The following is a 23138-nucleotide window of genomic DNA, read 5'->3' as shown; positions in this document are numbered from 1 at the left end:
GTGTTTTTATCTAGAATAACTAAATAAATGAATTTGGATAACATTTATATATACGTATATAATCGTTTTACATCTTTATATCAATTTGTGAACCAAAAGGCGTCGAACGCGAACGATAAAATACACAAGTTACATCTTTCACTTCTTGTGTCGTCATCCAGACCCTTATAATACAAGACACAATATTACATCATATAATATATCTAAAGATCCACAAATAACTTGCAGGTGATTACTCACTGATTTAATTTTGTTAATTAAATGATTATAATTAACATGGACACTCTTCTCTCGTAAATTTCTCATGCCCCACACAGCACACTTTATCTGAGGGACGTCCTACAGACATTGGGATATCTCAATAACCGGTGGATATCCAGTGGATATTCAATATTCGATGGATATCCAGCGGATGCACAAATGTCCCTCAGGATATCCTGTGCTGTGTGGGGCATGTTAAAAAAATGAGGGCAAGCAAAGCAACGACGATTACGAAAGATTAGCTACAACGTCAATAACGCATTTTCATCCTTCAAATAATTTATTCGTGAGCGGTGAGCAAAAATTCGATGAACATCGCATCCGTGTCCAAGCAGCTTGACACTTCGCGCATTTTCGCTCTCAAATTCGACGAGAATTAAACTCGTAATGTAACTCGTCTCCATCCCGTACGAGAAAACGTTAGCGGTGCTATACTTTGGAAGTTTCGGAAGCGATATTCCCACATTATTTAGTCGTCGCGCGACCACGATTCTCTACACGTAACACGATTAAAAAAAAATTAACGTTTCACCGGCAGTCGAGTGCTTCCTCGAGGTGTCACGCGTTACTTTCAACGGTATATTTCGTACAAATACTATACTACTTTTAGACGTAATTTGTAAGCTTCGTAGAGTGAAAAAAAAAATATGGGAATTAAGCGAGGCGAACGGATCGCGGCGCGGACGAGCGCGATTTCACACGAGGGAAAGCGGTAACTTCCGCTTCTCTCTTTCGTAAAAAGAAAGGAAAGAAAAAGAAGTTATCACTACGACGCACCGTACGTGTTCCTCGCACGGCGTATTCTACCGGGGGATTTTTTTTTTTTGGTTCTCGTCGCTCGCTCGCTCGTCCCGCCGCGGATCCGCGTTTTAGAACCGCAATGTGTTTTTCACAGACAACCGACGTAAATATCTCGCGACCAAGCGCAGAAATCGTGAACGACGTGGTAGGCGCACGCCGTTGTCTTGTAACATTGTAAATTACTATAAAATGGCGAACGTTTAATAAATTATTTGATCAAACTCGCCGGACATCTCCTTAGCGTATCCCGGATTTTTCTCCTTATGTCCTTCCGACGTTATCGAGCAAAAGAAATAATGCAAGCTCTTTGGTTGATATTTAACACAATATGATAATCGGTTATCTACAGTGTCCCTCCTTTTGCATATAGATATACTTTCAACTTCAAAAATTGATTTTTTCGTAACAAGGATAATCGAAAGAGAGACAACTTTTGCGAAAATAAATTATTCATAGCTAAAAATAGCAGGTAAGATATATATTACAAGAAAGAGTATACTTAATCAGTTGTTATATTAGATATTTCCACTGCGCTCTATATTTTAGTTGTAACGCTTAAAATATAAAGTAAAGACGAAAAAGATATATAACTGTCGTTTCATAGAAGGAAATAATGCATTTTACATTACAGATAAATAAATTCTACATTAAAAATTTTTCATAATAAAATAAAAAGAAGATATAACCGATGTATATATAATGGGAAACAGTTCTATTTTATTTAACAAGAAAGAGTATACTTAATCAGTTGTTATATTAGATATTTCCACTGCACTCTATATTTTAGTTGTAACGCTTAAAATATAAAGTAAAGACGAAAAAGATATATAACTGTCGTTTTATAGAAAAAAATAATGCATTACATTACAGATCAATAAATTCTACATTAAAATTTTTCATGATAAAATAAAAAGAAGATATAACCGATGTATATATAATGGGAAAGCTGTTCTATTTTAATTAAAAGAGTATTTTTATTATTAAATATTTCTCTTAGTAGTCACTCAAACATTCAACAAGTTGAGTCAGAATATATTGAGTGACTAACCCAATTTATAATATCAAAATATCTCTCAAGTTTTTTGTGCAACGTGTCATCTTTTTATTAGTTTCGAGACGTCGCAGGCATAAATTAAAGTTCCACTTAAAAAAAAGGGGACGTTCGATGGGGCCCTCCGTTCGTGGAATATTTGCATGTAGCCCCGTTTGGACGTCATAAATTCTTCGACTTCACGTGGGGTTAATCCTAGAATCGTGAATGTCGGCACGAACTTTGCTCGTTCCCGAGGATTACGCAAGATGCGCTGGCCCGACCATAGACGGTTTCAGGAAAGCCGCCGATCGCCGCCTGAAAAAAGAAAAGGAACAATCATGTACATACGTTAATCAACCGAGGAAGATGAATCGTTCGCCTTCTGCGTTCTTTCAGCGCCCCGGAATTTCCGTGGGAACTCGTTCAAGGAATTCACGAATTTACTCTATTGTTCTCACATCTTTCTCTCAATCCCGTGAGAGATTGAGAACTTTCGAAGTATACGTCTTGCTTTGTCTTACATTTCCTATCGGTAATTATTCAAGCTGTATTTCTACCTCGACATTTTTATTGATGAAAGACCGATTTCATTATCGAAAATTTTATTAAAAAGCTTACGTTTTAAAGTGATTTTATTTTTTATTGTCCAGATATCGTGCATAAATCAAGTATATTTTTACTTCATTATAAGGAATTTTTACATGTGGAGAAATTTATTTTGTGATCATTCTGTTTTATAAAATGACAATTCTGTTCACTAGAAAACTGAAAGACAAGTATTTCTTAAAAACTTTGTTTTTTATTTTAAAAAACTTGTCGGATTAAACTCTCAATCTATATAAAATACATTCTGAGAAATAAGTAGGACGATTTGTATTGCAATCACAATGCCGCAAACTTCTTTCACTGCGAAAACTGATAACAACGTGCGTGTTCAACGGGGACCAACCGCTGTCCGGACCGGCACACGGCTTCGGCGCGACGGAAGCGACATGAAAGAGCCGTTTCGTTGAAGCGGAAGGAGCACGGAGAGAAAGAGTGTCCTCATATCTCTCCTTCTCTCTCGCAAGCAGGAGGAGAGGACATTGCGATCGCGGTCAGCGGCGGCGACGGTGATAGTGACGGTTTTCAAGTTTTAATCCGCGCGAGGGCGAGAGACCTAAGCCGAAAAGCCCGCAGCCGCGGACGTCATCACGGCCGCTTCGTGCCCGTCCAGCCGCTCCTCCAGATTACATTAATTCGATTAATGGATGCCGTCCATCGTCGGTGGTGGCCGCCGGACCCGCTCGTTCGCTCGCTCTCGCCGTGGCCGTCCTCTCTTGTCCGCCCCGAGCTTCGATGGAACATATGGATTCGTGATCGAGGCGGTACATCGCCAACGCAACGAAAAAGACACCAGTCGCGAGACCCGAGAGAAACGCAAACTCATTTGCATTTGCTAACGGACATACTGATACTCATTAATTTGCTAGGATATAACTTTGCATTTCTAATAGAAAACAAGACAATAATGATTAGGTATGATTTGTATTGGCCACGATCTAATGAAAAATAAAAAATAGAGATTTTTCAGAATCGTTAGAAAATTTTTTAAAATCAGAGAATATTCAGAGTTACACTATAAAATAATACATACTCCAAGGATTAAAGCTCTCATTTCGCGAGTATAATGAATAGATGGTAACGATGGTAATCTCCGGCCTCGTAAAAATTCGTTGATCCGTCAGTCGGACTAAATGAATAATTAATCGAAAGATCGTATTGATCGACCTGAAAACAGTATTCGCGTTATTTTTACAAGGAATATGACATTGCGGTCGATGTCGCTATTTTCGGATCGACAACCTATATACGATTTACATATGTTGCCCAACGACACGGGCGATTAGAGCGAAAAATATTGCACGGAGTTTTACGCGCGCATTTACACCGCATGATTTGTACAACGGTTGGTGCGAAATCGGCTGTAAAAACTTATAATCTATACGTGTAATTTTGTATCGCGTCGCACGTCTTCGTACACAGTTGCTATAGTTGCTATAAATATCACGGAGGAACAAACGTAAATAACGCTTCTCGCACTTCCTGGTATTCTTCCGCGTTTCACGGCGTATAGCGTATAGCGCAGTAAGAACGTACGAGTACTCGTAAAATGCGAAGCCGAGTCGAAACCGGGTTTTCAATTAAAAAAATTATTAATATCTCCACACGCGCGAATGTCCGTTACACGTTTTAATCCAGTTTCCAACATCTATAAACATGTCAAAGAAAATGCGTAGTTCGCTTAATAGTAATATCGCTTCCACACTTATAAGATACTAATTGCAAGTGCATCGCGTTTGTGGAATTGCGTGACATTTGAACCGAGGTGATCTTCCTCTATCGCAAATGGCAATGTGCCTCGAAAGAAAAACGTCGAGCATTGTGATAAAAAATGCGAATGAGAGATCCTCTTGTCGGTCGTTACATTATTAAGCGTAATTGTTACTTTAGTGACTTCAGTCGCGAAATATTCCGTTGCGTGCGAGGATGCGCGCTCTCGTGTGTAACGTCCTAAATAAGCTTCCCCCGATTTCCGACGTTGAATGCGAAGGCGAGAGGCCGCCGAAAGAAGAGCGCGTTTTTAACGCGACGAGGTAGCGCCCTGTGAAAAGCATTCCAGCCACCACCTGCGTCCGAACGCCCATAATTATGTTTCTTATGTGCGTCCGCTTCTGGTGTACGGAGCGTTTGGATATTTTGCCTGCCGGAGAACGGGGCAGTCTTTTGGCGCGCGTAAACGCCTTCTGTTAGACTGCAGGGCGCCTTTAAACGGTGCCCTTCGTTTTCATCTCGCGCCTTTCATCTCGCGCGAGTACATGTCGCGCCGACGACGCGTTTGTACTCGGCACTTTGGACCTCACACTTTACAAAAGCGCGTATTTAGCATAGATCTAGATATATGCTTGATACTTTTACAGACTTAAACTTGATTCGATATTCCCCGTTGAAGATGGAAGCGATCTTTTTCGAGTCAAATATCGAATTAAAAAATGATTGAGCGTTGTACGGTCGTCCGTAATTTTGCAAATCAAGATTTCATTAAAGTAAAATTTATATTAACACTTAACTGTAGAAATTTAATACCATACATATTTCTTAATATTTCTATTCGCATATATTTTTCCATAATGACCGATATCAAAGAAGAATGCGGTAAGAATTTAAAATAATTCTCGTACATAAATTGACTGCATAGATACAGCATAATTGACAAGCAGAATAATTAGCGGACGTCACCTTAATTCTAACGCAGGCAATCTTCCATCTCGGAAATATTATTTCTAAAAATACACGAGCAGTCGCGCGAAGAGGTGCTGAAGGCATGGTTATCACTCTACCAACGCTAGAGAATCACCGCTATTAAAAAGGAGGCTGCTCCGAAACTGCGTGGCTCTCTCGCATCAGGGAGAAAAAACCCACACACAACGGATACTTTAGATCACAACCGGATTCACGCTCGCCGCGGAGAGATCCGCGGCTCTGACTTAATTCCCCAGGACCTATATTTATCGTATCCGATACCAGATTTCGAGCTGTCAAGTCGGACGGGGGCCAACGAGGCCTTTCCACATTGCGGTCCAACAGGAGAGTTCGCGTGACGGCAACAGACACGTTGCTCTCCTCTCCCCAGTCCCCATTCACTCTCCGTCCCTCTCCACGGTCGGCTTTCCTCTTCCTTCCTCCCTCCCTTTCTCTCTCCCGCTGATCCTCGCCCGCCTTTTCTCTTTTTCGTTTTTTCTTCCTCGACCGCCAATTCGACGGCGCCGACCAATCGAGCGGCAGAGAACTCGCTCTATAAGCCTCAGCACGCAGGCGGACCGGGTTCCTCTCTCGACAAAATCGACGGAAGAGGAACCCCCTCGCCCACGGGGATCGCCGCCGTGAAATAATCCGCTGATAAACTCCTCCGAGATCTGCCTCTCGCAGCCAGAAAGGTAGAGAAGCGAGCGATTCTTTACGATCCGCTCGCGGCGGTTGATTCCTTGAATGAACATGTCCCATTGACGAGCAACGTTCGATTGCTTCATCGATTGCCGCTTCGCGTCTCTACCTTGATTAGCAATATTCACGATATGTCTCATATTTCTTGAACAGGCAATCGTATAGTCGAGAATAGATGAGAAATAATACTTTCTCATCTGAAATGTGTTAGGATGTCAATAATTTACCGCACAAGAATTTATAAGCAAGAGAAGAATTTTGACAATTTTAAGCTCCAAGGAATATCTTAGTCTTTGGTCAATTTTAAATGGACTTTAAAGACTTCAAGAGAAGCCTGAATTGAAATCATAGATATCAAAATATTTTGTATGTTGAAACCTTAAAAAAATCACGAGAAAAAAAAGAACAGTCCAATCGTATCATTTTAGGGGAAATCATTTCTGCTTATCGAATGCATTTTGACGTTCGGGATATATCGTATTTCCAATTGAATATGTATCTGCTTATTATTCAATCGGTCATTTGCATTAATTATTCAGTAGTTGTCGACAGCCTATTTGCATCTTTATGATGTTACACATTATGATGTTGCAGGTATATGATACATATATCCTTATTACACGAGGTTTTGCGTTTTAACTGCACCTTATATAATTAAATTGCAGCACAGAAATGCAAGATAAATCGTTAACTAGATTCGGTTAATCAAGACATTACTCAAATTAATCAATGGAGACAATATTCGGAGGTAGGTCGCAATGTAAATGGAAGTGGATTACATCGAGCAATATTATGCCTGGGTATATAGAGACGACGACGACGACGGAACGGGCGAAGACAAACTAATGTACACGCTATGCACTATGCAGTAGCAAATAGACAAACTAACGCGAACATGCGCTATCCAGTAATAAAGACGATATAGGAGATTAACGTAATATAACGCGTCATACATATATACAAATCTTAATCATGGAAAAGTACTTCAAGATCTTCTGTACAAGCGTAAGAGATAACTGTATAAAACCAGATGAGTAAACAATTTTTGGAAATTGTAAAGGAAAATATCGTTTTTTGTTATCATTATACATAAAATTCTCTCAAAAATGCGACCTATCTCGGAGTAGTCCGTTAAATAAATCATTAAATAAAGGAATACGAGAAATATTCTTCTCAAAATGCAACGAGAAGTATTTCTACGTGCGTGAAAAACCTGTCACATATATTCTACACATTAGAATAATCATAAATTGCCCGAGTATTTTATAACGTCATTATATTCATTAGCCACTTCACAGCCGTCTCTCTGTTTTCTCAATTAGAACCTCGTACCAATTCAAAAGCAACGAAATCCCAAACCCAAACGAGCCAACAGGTTAACGTTTGAAGCCGCCGAAACGCGGGCGAAATAAAGGAAACAAGAAAAATCACGTGCTGTCCCTCGAGGGAAGCACCCTCGGGGCCAGTCCAACGTTTCTGTGCGTTTCTGGTCCATCGTAGCACGCGCGCGGCATCCCTCCGCGCTTGGATCCACGATCCATGGACCAGTCTCGCATACTGCGGAGTGGAGGGGGAGGGGGGACAATGTCTCGTCCGATTGGCCCGCGCGATCTCTCGCAAGCGTGTGCGAGCGAGAGAGTGACGCGTCGTTGGTCGAACGGAGACGAAAGGAGTAGAGGGGGGCGGGGCAAGAAGGGGGTAACACGCATCGGGTGCTGCGGGGAGCGGGGAGCCCGCGACCGGAGAGGGACTCGCGGCAGTTCGGAGTTCGGATGCGCATCGTGCGAGGACGGCGTTTCAGTTAGCGGCGAGCCGCTGTCGAGGTAGGGTTTGTTTTATCGCCGGTCGTTTCCGCCGGCGCGTTCGTTCCCGATCGCAGCCGATTTCCTCCTTCGCTTTTGCGCGGCCACGGAACTCGTTTCGCGCCGTTCGGGGAAACGAGACGCGTTCTCTCGAGATCGTAGCGAGGGTGATATTCCGCGAGTCTGTCTGAGTGCGAAAAAAAATAAACAAATAAATAAACTTTCGAAGTGGTGAGTCAGGCGGCTCCTCGGACGGGTCCGGTTTCAGTGTGAACTGTGCGTTTATCTTATTCCGCGAGACTAAACGTATGGTTTTAGATTCATCATCGTGTCGCGTTCCAAGTATTCTAACTTGGCCAGTGCCAATATAATGTGAGCCGTGAGTGACAGAGAGACGGGTTTCAGCGAGACACAGAGAAGTACAACGGAAAATTAAATTGCGCCTCGATTTCAACATGACGCGGAGCGAGGCCTAGGACCGAGATCGCATCTCAGTTGCCCCTTTCCGTAGAGGGGAGAGTAAAGAGAGCAGGAGGGAAGACGGGGAAGAGGTGAGTGAAGCTTCTCGTGATCGTCAGGGTCGCGTTGAACCGCCAACGACACCCGTACCGCAAACCGCGCGCGGATATCTGCCGGAGAAGCACGAAGAACGGAAGAAGGATCGGAGCGGGCAGTTCGCCAGCGGTGCAGGATGGCGGAGAAACGGTCCTTCCGGCCGTGGGTCGTCCTCGCGACGATCCTGTCCGGGCAGCTGCTGCTGCTGTTGCTGCCGCTGCAGCCGGCCCGCGGCGAGATCTACACCAAGATGTTCTCGAGCCAGCAGAACCCGAGCGACCCGTGCTACGACGAGGACCGGCCGCGCCGGTGCATCCCCGATTTCGTGAACGCGGCGTTCGGCGCGACCGTCGAGGCGTCGTCCACGTGCGGCACCGGCGGGCCCACCCGCTACTGCGACGTCACCGACGAGCCCGGCGGCACCACCGGCATCGGCCACTGCCACGTGTGCGACGACAGCACGCCCCGGCGACGCTTCCCCGCGAGCTATCTGACCGACCTGAACAACCCGAACAACGTCACCTGCTGGCGCAGCGAGCCGCTCGTCAGCTCGCAGAGCTTCTCGGCGCCGCCCGACAACGTCACCCTGACCCTCTCCCTCGGCAAGAAGTACGAGCTTACGTACGTCAGCCTGCAGTTCTGCCCGCGCGCCGCCAAGCCCGATTCGATCGCGATCTACAAGTCGATGGACTACGGCAAGACCTGGCAGCCGTTTCAGTTCTACTCGTCGCAGTGCCGCCGGGTCTACGGCAGGCCGAATCGCGCCACCATCACCAAGGCGAACGAGCAGGAGGCCCGGTGCACCGACAGTCACCGTTACACAGGCGGCGACGGCCTCGGCCCGGTCGGCAGGATCGCCTTCAGCACCCTGGAGGGCCGACCGTCCGCCGCCGACTTCGACAACTCGCCGGTGCTGCAGGACTGGGTGACCGCCACCGATATCCGGGTGGTGTTCAACCGGCTGCACATGCCGTCGGGCCCGGACCAGGGATCGTCGTCGCTCAACGGCGAGGAGCATCACGTGGCGGCGATCGGGCTGGAGGAGATGACGAAGCGGGAACGCGAGCGCGAGGAACGACTCAAGAGCCAGAAGAACGCGATCCTGCACGGCCAGGATCCCCTGGTGACGGCCCTGCCGTCGGTCCATCAGGTGATCGCGCCCCAAGAGATGCAGTCCAACGACGCGATCGACGCCGCGGTACGCGACATGGGCTTCGTGCCGGTCACCGTCTCCTCGACCACGACCACGCTCGCCAGCGTGGCGATGAACGGCCTGGGCCCGATCGCCACCGCCACCATGGCCCACCACTACGCGGTCTCGGACTTCGCCGTGGGCGGCAGGTGCAAGTGCAACGGACACGCGGCGCGCTGCATCCCCGGCAAGGACGGCGAGGTCGTCTGCGAGTGCAGGCACAACACCGCCGGCAGGGACTGCGAGCGATGCCGGCCCTTCCACTTCGACCGGCCGTGGGCCAGGGCCACCGCCAGGGACGCCAACGAGTGCAAAGGTTCGTGCCGAACATAAATTCCGTTATACTCCGAATTAATTATTGGAATTTCCACGCTTGTGCCGTGAAGATTCAATTTAGGCCGCGATGATTAATGTACATACATTTCTACCGATGCAGATTAACTTCAATCCCGGTTTATTTTTCATCTCTTTCTAGTTCTAAGAGTCAGAAAAAGGATAGTAAGTTAAGCCGGGATTAAAATTGATCTACATTCATAGAAATGGACATAATGAGCTAAAAATTAGCATCTTTGATCTCTGGCTGCACATGTTATGTTCGCGATAAAGTCTAATGGATGTCTTTGCGATATTTGATATCTAAAACATTAGCATATGCTTGTTATTCTTCGTCCTCTCTTTATCACCTTTCTTAATGCATTTGCACACCAACATGCGACAAAGTGTCACTCTTGGTATATATTTAAATTAAGTGGACAGAATATGTAACTCAATATTGTTCTACGTACTACTAGGTCAAACAATTAAAATTTGAAACCGTAATTAAACAGCGTCATTAAATGCAACATTTTATTTTTATATTAGATATCTGGTCAGCTCGATTTATATTTCAATTTGAATTTTGGTTACACGAGCTGAAAAGTAACTCAAAGCGCACAAAATATCTCCACAACATAATTATTTTGTTAAATAAAAAGACCAAGATATTTCATCCTGATAAATCGTTTTACCAAAATGCGTCGGTTGGCCTCTTGTTGAGTAATAAGCCCCAAATTGAAGTTAGGCGAGCTCGGATACTATAACGATTATTCAAACCGTGTGATGTATAACTGCAATTTGATCTCGAGACAGAATGGGGATTTGTGTGTGCGAGTACGGATGCATTTTCGAGAAGTCTGAGTTGGGTTACATGGATTTTGGTAATTACGATCAGAACGAGAAAGAGAGAGAGGGGGGGGGAGGGTAAAGCTAATGTAAGCAGAATTATGTGTATTGAAGATATGCGTATATGCGAGTTCCGCAATGAAAGCGGATACTACGAGATTCTGCGAATGATTGATAGATATACCAATGTCCTGTTGTGCCATTGCGCGTATAAATTGACCATAATAATACCATTGTTACGGGAATTAGGGCACGCAGTACATTAACGCAATATGTATCCAATTATACCACTGTGTGTATTAGGTGAAGTATGATACGCTGGACACACATGGATACGGTGATGTCTCGTAACTGTTCCGTCGAACATTGTTCCTTAAAATACTGTTTCATCACAATTTATTGCCTATATGATATTACTCTGTTAGAAGTTTTAAGAAAAGCTCTCTGTTTAAATTAATGTGCAATCTTGTTGCGTACGAATTAAAAAACACTATCTGATACAGATGGCATCAATTGAAAAATTTGAATTGGCATTATTTATATTTATAATACAGACGCGATATATAAAACAAATTTCAATAGATATGTCACACGACTTAATTAAGATATTTTACTTTGCTCTCCTTCACATACAGTTCAATGCATTCGATTTTAATATAGGGGGTGGACTTGATATTAAATCGAGATATAGAGCTAGAACAACATTAGCTGATCCAATATTCCTATTGGAATTGCCATGTTTGTAGCGGACTAAATATCTGAGTATATCGTGTTTACGATTGCAAAATTAAATGGACGGAAGTGCAGCCGACTCTGAAGCTGGCTAATCCGTTGTAACTTCCGGGGCAGCGTGTATCACTTTTGACCGTGTAGCAGTGAGGAGAGATTGCAATGCATATATTAAACTGGGTATCTATCACTTTACGATTGCAATATCATGGTAACTAATTTTTTGCCCGGCAGCCTCGCGCCCTATTTTCGCTTCGTCGTCATTTTTCCGTAATTCCGTCCCGTGAAAAGTAATCTCTGCCGCGCGATATCCCCGATGCGTTTCTAATTTTACGATCTCGCGCGGCATAATTAAAATTTTTTAACGGACAGAGGATACTTTCCATAAAACAAACGCATATTTTATTTAACACTTGACTGTGCACGTACGTGTGTGATGTGCAGGGTATTATAACTTCCGAGTTTCTCTCCCCATTAATCTCTCCAGCGATGCCAACACGAAGTCTGTCAATATTCAACAAATCACTCAATATTCTGCCGTCGAGATACAAAGTGACTTAGAAATATCGTCATGCTTTTTCACTATATCGTAGTCAGTTTTCTTTCCAGCAGAAAATTTAATTGAACATTACTTTCTCGCAACTTTTGAACGCTCAGCTCAATGCGAGATCTCTCGGGCGGAAAACGCGGTAGGCTTTAAACGAAGCCAGTGAACCTTTACAATTTCATTATTCGTATGGCGAATTCGATAAATATTCCGTTACAGGGGTTTCTCTTTGTATCCGCAAAGCCCGCGTTTCAGCCCTTGTTAGCGCAGACACGTCAATTCGCGTTTTCTTTTTTCTCTCTCCGCGAATGTTGCTTCCTCCCGATTCGTCGCGGATTTCAAGGCTACGGCAATAATCTCATATCACGAGTCTCTCTCTCTCTCCAGGAACGCCGGGCGTATCCAACGCCCGTTATTCAACACGGGGCCATATTTATTGAATTTGGGATCGGGGGGGACCGTGGGGTGCGCATCCGGCGCGCGCGTATGGCTCTTTCGAGAAGTAAAAAATAAACACCGAGAAGAGACTCTCGCTCGATTCCGCGTCCCTTCTTGTCTATTCGTCCCCTCCGGTCCCCCCTTTCCTCCCTCTGCCATCCTTCTCCCTGCACCCAGCGCTCTGTCTCTCCTCGGAACGATCCCGGGGTTAGGCTCTCGTACTCTCGAGGCTCACCCCTTAATTCGAAGCGGCGAAGCGTTGCCCCGGAGTCCCGGTATCGCGGAGAGGCCGCGTAGCCGAAATCAAAAACGTCGGAGGGTAAAACCACCCTCTAAAATCGTTTCGAATCGATAAGGGACGCCACCAGTGCTCGCGCGGCCCCCCGCACGCGCGTCCCGCGGTCCGGATTTTTTGCAGGCTGGGCGGGACGGGAGGGGGGTGGGCCGCATCGCGGCGAAAAATGTAATCGGATTTAATTGGATCGGCGATCGCGAAGGAGCACCCTTGTTTATTTTCGAGAGACACGCTGCCTGGACCGCGCGCGGGCAAGAGAGAGCGCGATAAAGGAAGCGCCCGCGGGAGCTGCGGTTCTCGTCGTTATCAGCGAGCACGATTCTTTTTGCGCTGCAGCTGAATTTCAATTTCGCGATTAGTTCGAGATTTTTTCCTTCCGGCAATTATTGTTTGTCCAAGATTCGCTGGTTCTAAATTAATTCCCGAAATGAGACATCCAATTACAAATATGTGTTCATACGCGCGCGCTTTCTGTTTTTATAACTTTATTCCGCAAAGTTTATAAAGAATTAATTCGCAGCGAATCAGCTGACAGATCGCGTCAGAGAAACAGATTTTTAATCGATATCGTATGAAGCATAATTTAGTTGATATTAAATTATGTTCCGTGAGCTATTTTGTTTTCTTTCGGAAATTAAAAATGATATTGACAGAATGAAAGAATATTGCGATATAGTCACGAAGTCAAGGCATTCATATTTCGGTGTCTGTTTTCGAAGGGCAAATAAGCTGAGAAAATTAGAGTTTACATTTAATCAAATATAATCGCCAATTCAAAATATTTGATCCGTTTCTGATTCAAATTAATTAAATAAATGACTCGCGGGGAACCATAACTAACCGCTCTCCGCATTAGTTAACGCAACGCGCTTTCCGCAATTGGAAATCGCGGGAAAAGGGCGAAACAGTGAATTGTGTTGGTTCAACGATAACTACGATTAGAAAACGCGAATCCAGGCAATTAATTGTGGCGACAGCTATGTCGCGCGTTGTGCAAAATGCGAAATTGGCCATCAGGAGACAATAATCGTGCGAAAATAATTGTGATACGCCACTTTCGAACGATCGAGTCGACCATTCTCCGCGTCGATCGGTTCCGGCTACGCGTTTCGACGCGATCGGTCATCCGTGAGCAGATTACCCCGCGCGTGGAATTCCCGCAGATTGTCGCGCGAGCCGATTCTCCTTCATCGTACAATAATTCTCTCGCGCCACTTCGACATTGCGCTTTCACGCGTGTAGATAATCGTCGGTCGATCCGCCCGCTTCGAAAGGACGAGCATACATATGTACATCGTGGAAAAATGTTAGTAACTTTGATTAAGTCGATTAATAATCAAAGTACGCGAGCGTACTATTTTTTCAGTGAATTTCACGAAGAAAGTTCGCGTAAAGCGCGGAATGTGTTTGCGAACGCGGCGTATCGATGTTCCCTATGTTATTCTGGCGCAAATCGAAAAACTCCCGGTTTGCGCCTGAGTAATTAACCGATACTAAATAGAAGTCGAATCGATGCGGCTTGTTTGCACGTGCGAAATGCATAATATTTAGATTGAAGAATTCGTATTAAACTCAGTTCGAACTCGTTTATTTCAGGCGAATAAAAGTTGGAATAATCCATTGGGACAAGATATACGGGAATACCACGTCGAGTAATGCATTTTAGCAATTGAATTTCCTTTAATATACGGACGATCTTTGTAAAGAGACATTTTTTATAATTTCACAGTATAATAATTCTATTGGTGTTAGTGATATCATTCTCCTGGGAGTCCTGGGAACGCGAAAATTAATCTATCAGATAAAACAATTATATCGCCAGCCCTTGTTTTTCGAGCCGGTAATTTCAGTCCATCCCTGTCAGAAGTATTTGCATCTCCCCTACAGACGCGTCTGCCCGGATTATCGCGCGCAAAACGTTTTCCGTTTCCCCTTCGTTTCGCCGCCGATATATATCCCACGTAAGTATATACGTGCGTGCATGCGTGCGTGCGAAACGTCAACCGCGCGCTAAATAAAAAATCTCACCGCGTTACGGCGTGTTACGTATACGAAGAAATGTCACCATTAATTACCGCGGTTAATTAATTTCAGACACGAGAGAAACTGCGCGCGATCTGGCGCCAATTCGAGCTCGGGGTCGGCATTCTCTCCGTACCTCCCCCTTTCACTCCCCGGATATCGGTTATCTTTGATTGACTCGTTTCACGTTGTATATCGAAAGAAAAAACGCTACCTATTAATTAATACGTGCCGCGAGCCAGGTAATTTCTCTCCGTACAAAATTGCGCGAAGTGGCACATACTTGATGAACCGTCGATCGCTTCGTATTTTCGATATAAAGGATTGATAACCCGCGATCGGCCATTTTCCCAATTCACAATAATCGGAGAGATATTTGGCAAGATATAAGGTGGCTGTTTCTCTTTGTGTATAACTAGAACAATAGGGGAAAAAAGTGAAACGGATAATTTAAAATTATTGAAGGAGAAAAATTTATAATCTTTTATAGTATTATATATAGTATACTTTTAGATATTTTTGAGTAGCAGTAGTTAAAAGATATCTTGACACATCTCTTGTCGCGAAGAAAATTGTATTCGTTGGAAACAAAATTACAATAATGTTCCATTTAACGATTTTTCATGATACGTTCGATGGGAAACTATAGCAGGAGTAATTTCGCGAGTGGGCGTAATTGGCAATGGAATGAAGATAATTGAAAATGGGACCGCTACTTAGGAACGATTGCACGCAACAATTATCTTTTAAGCAGTTCAGTTAAGATAATAAGAGGCGAGAGCGATGCTCCGGTTAAAAAGCTATTCAATTTGAAGCAATTGTTTATCGTACGATACTATAAAGCATGGAAGAGCTACGTTAGGATGATTAATACCTTGCTAGAGCCCTAACGAAAGAAATGGGGCCGCGTGCTCACGTCGGAATTACGAAATCTAATTACGTCTCCGTGAGATTGTAACACTTTTATATCGGCTGTGAAGCGTTAATAAAATATACCTTTACGGTCGTACTAGCGTTTCACTATAACGCACTTCATTACATTGATCGTTCCTCCAACAACCCCGCGTAGAACAAACATGATAGCAGAAATGATAGCTTTAACTGGTCTCGACAAACTCATGGGAAAAATCGACAGTCGATTATAGTTGCCTCTGTAATGTATCTTGTGACAAGCTCGATTCCCATTATATGCAGAATATTTTCTACCTTCTTCTTTTTCTAGCTATTTAAAATGAAGCATTTTAATCTTTGTTTTATTTCAAGAGTACAAAAGAATTTATTGTATTCTTGCACTTATTAATTATTATAATGATTTTAATATAACTCATTTTTAACTTATTAACATAAGTTTCAGACAATATTATATTGTTATATTGAATTTATTGACTGCTCTCTATATACCTTTTTTACATAGAACAAAAAGTGTGAATAAAATTTTAGTGTAACAAATAAATTTTACATAAATAAATTTAATAAATATAGATAAATTTATGTGTCGATGAATAGGAGAAATTAACTTTGGTTAAATAAGAAGAAACTTTGATCAACTAGTATACGCACAAAAGAATCAGAATGTGTAAGGCTTATTCGAGAATTCTGAAAAGCTTCATTCACGATTGATTGACGATACCTGACACTCTATATCGATTGTTCTTCTGGCTGCATGCGTGCAAGTTTCATATACGTGCGGAAGCTCGACACTTTAGTCTGAGTTCGTCTGAATTTAATACCAGAAGCCTAGCAACTACATGGGGCAACTCTAATGGAGCGATTAATTAACGCACAAACGGCACTAAATTTTGCGATAGCCGTAATTTTCCTTCGCGCGGTGATGTTAACTTAATACAAACGGGGATGCGAGGTAGTTTAGGCATATACACCGGCCGGTTTCTCTCCGTAACGTATAAGGCTCGCTCTCGAGGCGCGCGGCGTTAATTTGACGCGGCGTGCCGCGGCGCCCGTTTACCGCAATGAGTTATGTTCTCGGGGGCACGTTTATGCGACTCGTGCAGTTACACGCACGGCACGGCGCGACGGGTGCAGCCAGACCGCGTGTGCTTTTCTTCCCCCTTTCCTCCTCCCCCCCCCTCTCTCTCTCTCTCTCTCTCTCTCTCTCTCTTTCTCGTCCCTCCGTATATGAGAACCCTCGGACTCCCGCGACATTAAGCCGACCTCGATGGCGATTTTACGGCGTTTTTTGCGATGTCAGGTGCCCCCCCTCGGGTGAGCGTATTGTACGCAAGATTTTACAACGCGTTTTAGGACGTTATTTGCGTCACGGTGCCTTTGCGGTCGGAGAGCGATATGGGCGGATATCTCCGCGGAATGTCCACGTGAAGTCCATGTAAACGGCAATTACGGGAATTTATCGCTCCTCTTACGCATTTTATTTAGTCGCGAATTAAGGCGTACGATGACGTAATATGACGTGATATAAGTCGGATTTAGAAGGGACGAGAATGATGTACTTCCGGATTTTCGTGTTATATATCGATGAGAGCGACAGCAAATGTGACTTTTTTATTAATAATTTTTTAAAAGTTGATTAATAAAAGGATCGTTTTTGGATATCAACTTGTGTGTGAAATATTACATATTTCTAATTTTTTATACGTAAAGCCTAAGATTTATATTCTTATCTAGATTTACTGCTCACTTTTCATTCATCATTGATCTGCGGTAATATATATGAATTAACGAACAAACATATATATATAACGCAACTAATCTTCCATTTTATTCAACGTACTTCCTCCAGTCTGTACCGGGTATAAAACTGCACATCTTCCGTCTCGATCGCGAGCACTTTAGCACAAGCACAAAAAGGTCGATCCGTTTTCACGCGATAATCGGGTCCGGACGGGAAGAAGCTGCGGGGAACGTGGGTGGGCCCCCGTTGTCTTCGCGTCCTCTCCCGCCCTCCTGAGCTCTCTGACATTCATCGCGCTCCTCCTCGCGGGAAGTTATGCGAATTTGTTCCACGTCGCGGCGCGGGGGCACTCGACGATTTTATTACGGGGATCCTTTTCCAATTAAGCGGTCGCTATGGTGATGGCCGTCCGCCGCGAGTGCTCGCCAGGAGTGCACGTTGCGTTCGCTGCGGAGTGCGGACGCGGGGCCGAGCCGAGGCAAAAAAGCTGAAAGGGAGATGGCGATGTGGCGAGTCCTCACCCTTCTAGCTCCTTCGTATCGCGACTCCTCTTGAAAAAGAGAGGAACGGCAGCGAGAGGCGCGGGAGGAGGAGGAGGACGGTAAAGTGGATACCGCGAGATTACAAAACAGGTCGCTGCCGGTGTTTCGCCAGCAGCAGCCAGTATTGCTGACTACCGCCTTTGTGCACTTTGCTCTACTAATTGCATCGGGGGATCTTCTTAAACGTGTATCCGTCAGTTACCTCTTGCTCTTAGTCACGTCGCGATTTACACGGCGATAACGTCGGCGAAAATTTCTTAATTTCGAGCTTTTTTTTCTTCTTTTAAGTAAGGGAGATCGCGACACGGTTGAACATATTGTGGAATGAGTTTGCGAATGCTCTCTCTCTCTTTCTCTCTTTCGGGCGACGCGAACGACACTTTTACGCTCGCGTTCGGATCCCTTGAGGTTCCTCTTGAGAGCAAGAAGTCTCTCGAAAAGCAGAAGTTGGCTTTTTCGCGCTGCAGAAACGATAATCCGCGTTCCAAAATCCACTTACAGGAAAGGGATGGAGAGAAGAAGGAGACGCTCTCTCTCTCTCTCTCTCTCTCTCTCTCTCTCTCTCTCTCTCTCTCTCTCTCTCTCTCGTCGAGAGAGCGGAGCGGGATCGAGACGAGTGCGGATAAAGAGCTCACGAGAGCGAGAGAAGAAGAGGGAAAGAAGCGGGGAGGAGAAAGAGAGACGGGAGGAGGGAATGAGCGAGAGAAGGACGGGGACGGGGTGTAGGCAGGGCGAAGAGGGAATTAAATTACGTTTTAATTTCGCGGCCATTTCGCAAGCGCGCGTCGCGCAACGCGATACACCAAATATCCGGCGCAATTTACATTTTAAATTGGAGACTTCTTGCGGCGGGGCTCAGGGGGGTTTCGTTGTCGGCGCCGACACTGACTACAAAAAGCGTTCCCGCGGCTGCGAGACTGCAAATTTGTACGAAAAATCGTGGCCCGCGCGATCACGCCGGTTACAAATGCGAGGATATCGCATTCGTAGAACTGTCGTGTAAGTTATCTAACAATTGTTAGCTGAGCATGAAACTTCCTTCGCATCTTGAATTTATATGATTCTTTGGACTATGAAGACAGAGTTGGATGGGAGTAATGCTTAGCAAATATTTGTAGATTTAAAGTAGGAAAGTGTATATCATTTTTTTATATCATTATTCTTTTGAATACTGTATTATAATAATGATTAATATTCCGCAAAAAAGTATAAAAAATGTCATGATATAAGAAAAAAAGAAATTTTTATTATTTTGCGTTTATCTATTCACTTATTTAAATTTTGTTACGTTTTATCACGCGCGAGTACACATGTAATTTATAAATGATTTTAATAATACAAAAATATAAATAATCTGACTTTATTTGGTTTTTAAAGATATCTTTATTTAATTGTAGTTATACATTTTCTACACTGAGAAAAAAATTTATTAATCCTAATAAATATTTAGTCCGATACGTTCAACTAAACATTTTAGTTAGTTAACTAAACAGTAGTTGAATTAATTAATTCTTGATTAAAGAAACTAAATAAATTGTTGAAACAACTAATATTTAGTTAACTAACTAAAATGTTTAGTTGAACGTATCGGATATTAAATATGTTTCTTGGGATTAACAATTTTTTTTCTCAGTGTAGTTGCGCACAAAGAATTCCAGGTTGGAACAAGAGAATATTTAAAACAACGGGTCAAACATAATTTTTATAACTTCTCCCACGTTTAGACGTCATTAAGGGAGCTCTCTACGCTTTAATCCCCGGTTTCGAGAATTCTCCCGTGGCGTGTTCGAGCTTCACCGAGACTTGTTTCGCTGCACGGCGCTGCGCCGAAGCCGACATGATAGATCGTTTTCGCTCTTCGACGCCTCTTTTTCCCGCCAAGGAACATCGAATTCTCGAGGACGGTCGAGCCTCGTTTCGATGCCGCGAATAGCCGCCTGCCGCCGCGTTCGTCCTCCACCTCCTGCCCACAGCCGGTCGACCGTTCCCTGCCCCCTTCGTCGATTATTCTTCCCCGCGGCGCGAGGGCGACGTGTTCTGCATGAATGGGAGTCCTCTGTGTACCGCGAAATGAATGGTTCCCTCTCATGCATGGAGATGCAGCTCGATACTTCGATACTTACAAGGTATCGAAGCTTGTATTTCATAAACAAAATCGCTAACTTTTCATAAGTGTGCCCTTTAAAATGCTCCCCAAAAATTCTCGAGGACTATAATATCAAGTTTAAATAAAATTCTGATGAATTATGTATGTACTATAATAAGACATTTTTGTGATCAAATTCTCTACTTATAGAATTTTTAATTATTTCGATTAAGATGATATAGGAGAAATAGCTTTTTACCGTTTGTCTTCTTTTTACTTTCTTCAATTTTGCAAATTAACAAGTTCAATATAATAATCGTTTAATGATCTATTTTTTTTTCCTAAAACTGCTCCTTTCCATTTCTAAAACAGAGACGAAAGACGAGAGTATTGAACTGTGGTCGAACTTAATTGACTTCAAACGAGTCGGACCGTAATAGGGTGTCGCCAAGCACACTGTCCGCCGCAGACAACATGTCTGCGAGGTTCTCGAAGGAATTCTGACCGACTCCAACTCCGTTCCGCGGTCGCCAGCGACCGCATACACACCCACACACAAGCATCCATGTGTTTATGTGTGCGTGTGCACGCCCGCCGGCGGCGGCCAGGAGAAAACGAAGGGCCTGTCGCTTCTGTGGAAGCGCGCGTCGGCCTCGCGGATGCGCGGATAATTGCCGAAAATATGGACACCGCGCTTGTGTGTTGCCAAAGTAATTTGCCGGGTTATTATGGGCGCGGGAAACTCGAGTAGCCCCGATGGCGCTGTTCGTGTTTGTTGCTTGTTGCGTTTCGAGGAATATTCGGTAGAGAATGACAGAGCAACGCGTGTAATAGCCCGTGGGATCAGAACGCACAGTGAGTTACAGCTGTTTTACAAACTTGGATCCGGTTACACAGGTGTTAATTGGCTTTATCCTGCGGCGAATAAGTAAATTACAGAGAATCGATGAAAGATTCTATATATGGAATTGCAAATTGCTAATATTTCATATCAAGAGTTGCCTTTAAAATTTCTCTCCATTTCTACTTATAATTCACGCAGGAGAGAATCTCTCATGGAGATTAAGAAATAAATTCTCCCCCACAGATAAAAATATTTAAGTAGAAAGATTATAATTATATTAAATATTATACTAAAATTATATTAAAATAAAATTCTAATTTTTGAGACGTTTTCTTCAAATATTGAACGTGGAAACATAGAAAAATATGTCGAAATAGATTGATTATTTTTCAAACTTTTATGGGCATAATGCCTGTATTTAGCAAAGAATTAAATTTACATTTTTTTTTCTGTAGAAATACATCTGACATCGAGATACAATTCGAACATTCAAGTTATTTTCATCTCGCGCCTTTTAATGTCAGACACGTAAGGACGTAAAAGCACGAGGTCACCAGTTGCGTCAAGACGGAAATGCGATTGAAGGCGAGCCTCACGCATACTCGCGCACGTGTATGCGTGATTGCGTGAAATACGATGACCGAGATTTACTGGTCCGGGCCTCGTTCTCGTTGAAAACGCATAACCGCGCGACGTACACGCGACTCTCGCTCCTCTCGTCTCGGCTTCTGATCTAAATTACGGCGTACGTGGTTTTATCCCACGAATAGACGCGCTACCTACCGCGAGGAAAGAGAGAGAGAGAGAGAGAGAGATCGGATTTCCTGGAGTGTGTTCTAGACGGATGACTGTCGCTATTACGCGAAGATCGACTTCACCGTGATAAATTGTGTGCGATCTTGGTAGAAGAAGTCAACTCTGTTTAAAAAGTAAAAAAATGTATAAATAAATCTAGAGAGACGTACTTAAACTTCTGCAATCAATTTGTATTATATATAAAACAGAAAGCTTCGACTATGATTTTTCGTTACTATATTATTATATTGTTTTTCTAGAACACGCCGACTATGTGTAAAAGATGCTGTTGAACGCAATTATTAAAACTGTGATTGACAATGTAGAAGTCTTTATGTGAGCCGCCTCGAGGGAACGCCTCGGCATTGACGATTAGAGCGGACGAGGTGATAAATAAGAGCCGTTTAAACTTCGCTGTAGGTAGAGACGAATTCCAATAAACTATTCTACTCTCTGACACCAAACGAGTGAAAGAAATATTACGTGCATGAATATATGATCGTGGGGTTTATGAACGCGCCACTGTGCTTTTTTTTTATTGCAAACTTCTTTTTATGCAAGCATGAAATACACATGTGCTTTGAGTAAAGTGTTGTATAAATATTTGACGCGCGAAATCCGAGAAGAAAGAAGTAACATAAATATGGCAAGTAATAAATGTGTGAGTCTCGGTGATTTGCTATTTAAGAAACAACAGAAATAATGTTTTTTCTTCTCACGATGGGGAAGATTAATATTTGTATAAGTTGTGAATAAAAATTATAAAATTAATTTGATGTAAAAAACAAATATGTATGTTAATTAATTAAAATCACAGAAACAGTAACATTTTCATTGCGGAACTTTAAATTATTTTCTTGATATTATCAGCAATCAGATATTGCAATTGCAATCAAATTTAAATTATATAGTATAATTATTTTTCTGAAATTAATATATTATAAGCAATAACGAAACATTTCAATTTATTGCTTTTCACAAAATTCCATTTAATATCGCAATATTCTCAATCTTGAATGGATATTTATATTGTATATAGTTCTATCAATAACTCACAAGAAGACGTTACCTAATTTGAATACTGTCGTGTATTTGTCGCATAAAATTTCGGCGATTCGACAAACTCTAACAACTAACAATAAGATTTCTATAACAGTTACTGTCGGCAGTCACTGTCGAAAATATAAAATACGGATACGCATGTATATATAAATCAAATCCTCGAGAACAGAAAACGATGTAACGAACTGTATTTGCGCATGCCGCACAGCCTCCGTCATTATGCTCCAGAACCGCTTGATCATCGAAGCTCTAACGTAATCCTAACGGTATCGCAAATTAGCCGCGTGTTATAGGCGAGCGTGCGCATAATTGCGGTTTCGAGCACAATGTATCGCATTT

The 23138-nt window shown here is 43.2% G+C and overlaps 2 protein-coding genes across 7 annotated transcripts in view; one reads left to right on the top strand and one right to left on the bottom strand.

Annotated features, from left to right (window-relative positions):
• Nucleotides 1-897: 897 nt before the first annotated feature.
• LOC139812141 (uncharacterized) overlaps nucleotides 898-23138 on the bottom strand; it is a 203423-nt gene continuing 181182 nt past the window's right edge. For all 6 annotated transcript variants that reach the window (XR_011731813.1, XM_071776764.1, XM_071776765.1 and 3 more), the window contains one exon: nucleotides 898-2410. Coding sequence is in view for 5 of the 6 variants with exons in the window: in XM_071776764.1 (XP_071632865.1) it covers nucleotides 2353-2410 (58 nt within the window). In the remaining variant the exon portion in view is untranslated. The remainder of the gene's footprint in view (nucleotides 2411-23138) is intronic.
• The window catches only part of LOC139812140 (netrin-1), a 198669-nt gene continuing 183351 nt past the window's right edge, over nucleotides 7821-23138 (top strand). The window contains exon 1 of the mRNA XM_071776762.1: nucleotides 7821-9944. Coding sequence (XP_071632863.1) covers nucleotides 8573-9944 — 1372 coding nt within the window. The 5' untranslated portion in view covers nucleotides 7821-8572. The remainder of the gene's footprint in view (nucleotides 9945-23138) is intronic.

This window comes from Temnothorax longispinosus, chromosome 4 (assembly GCF_030848805.1).
Source record: "Temnothorax longispinosus isolate EJ_2023e chromosome 4, Tlon_JGU_v1, whole genome shotgun sequence".
Taxonomy (NCBI): domain Eukaryota; kingdom Metazoa; phylum Arthropoda; class Insecta; order Hymenoptera; family Formicidae; genus Temnothorax; species Temnothorax longispinosus.
The sequence above is the reverse complement of the archived record's forward strand: the minus strand, read 5'-3'. Positions and strand labels throughout refer to the sequence as shown.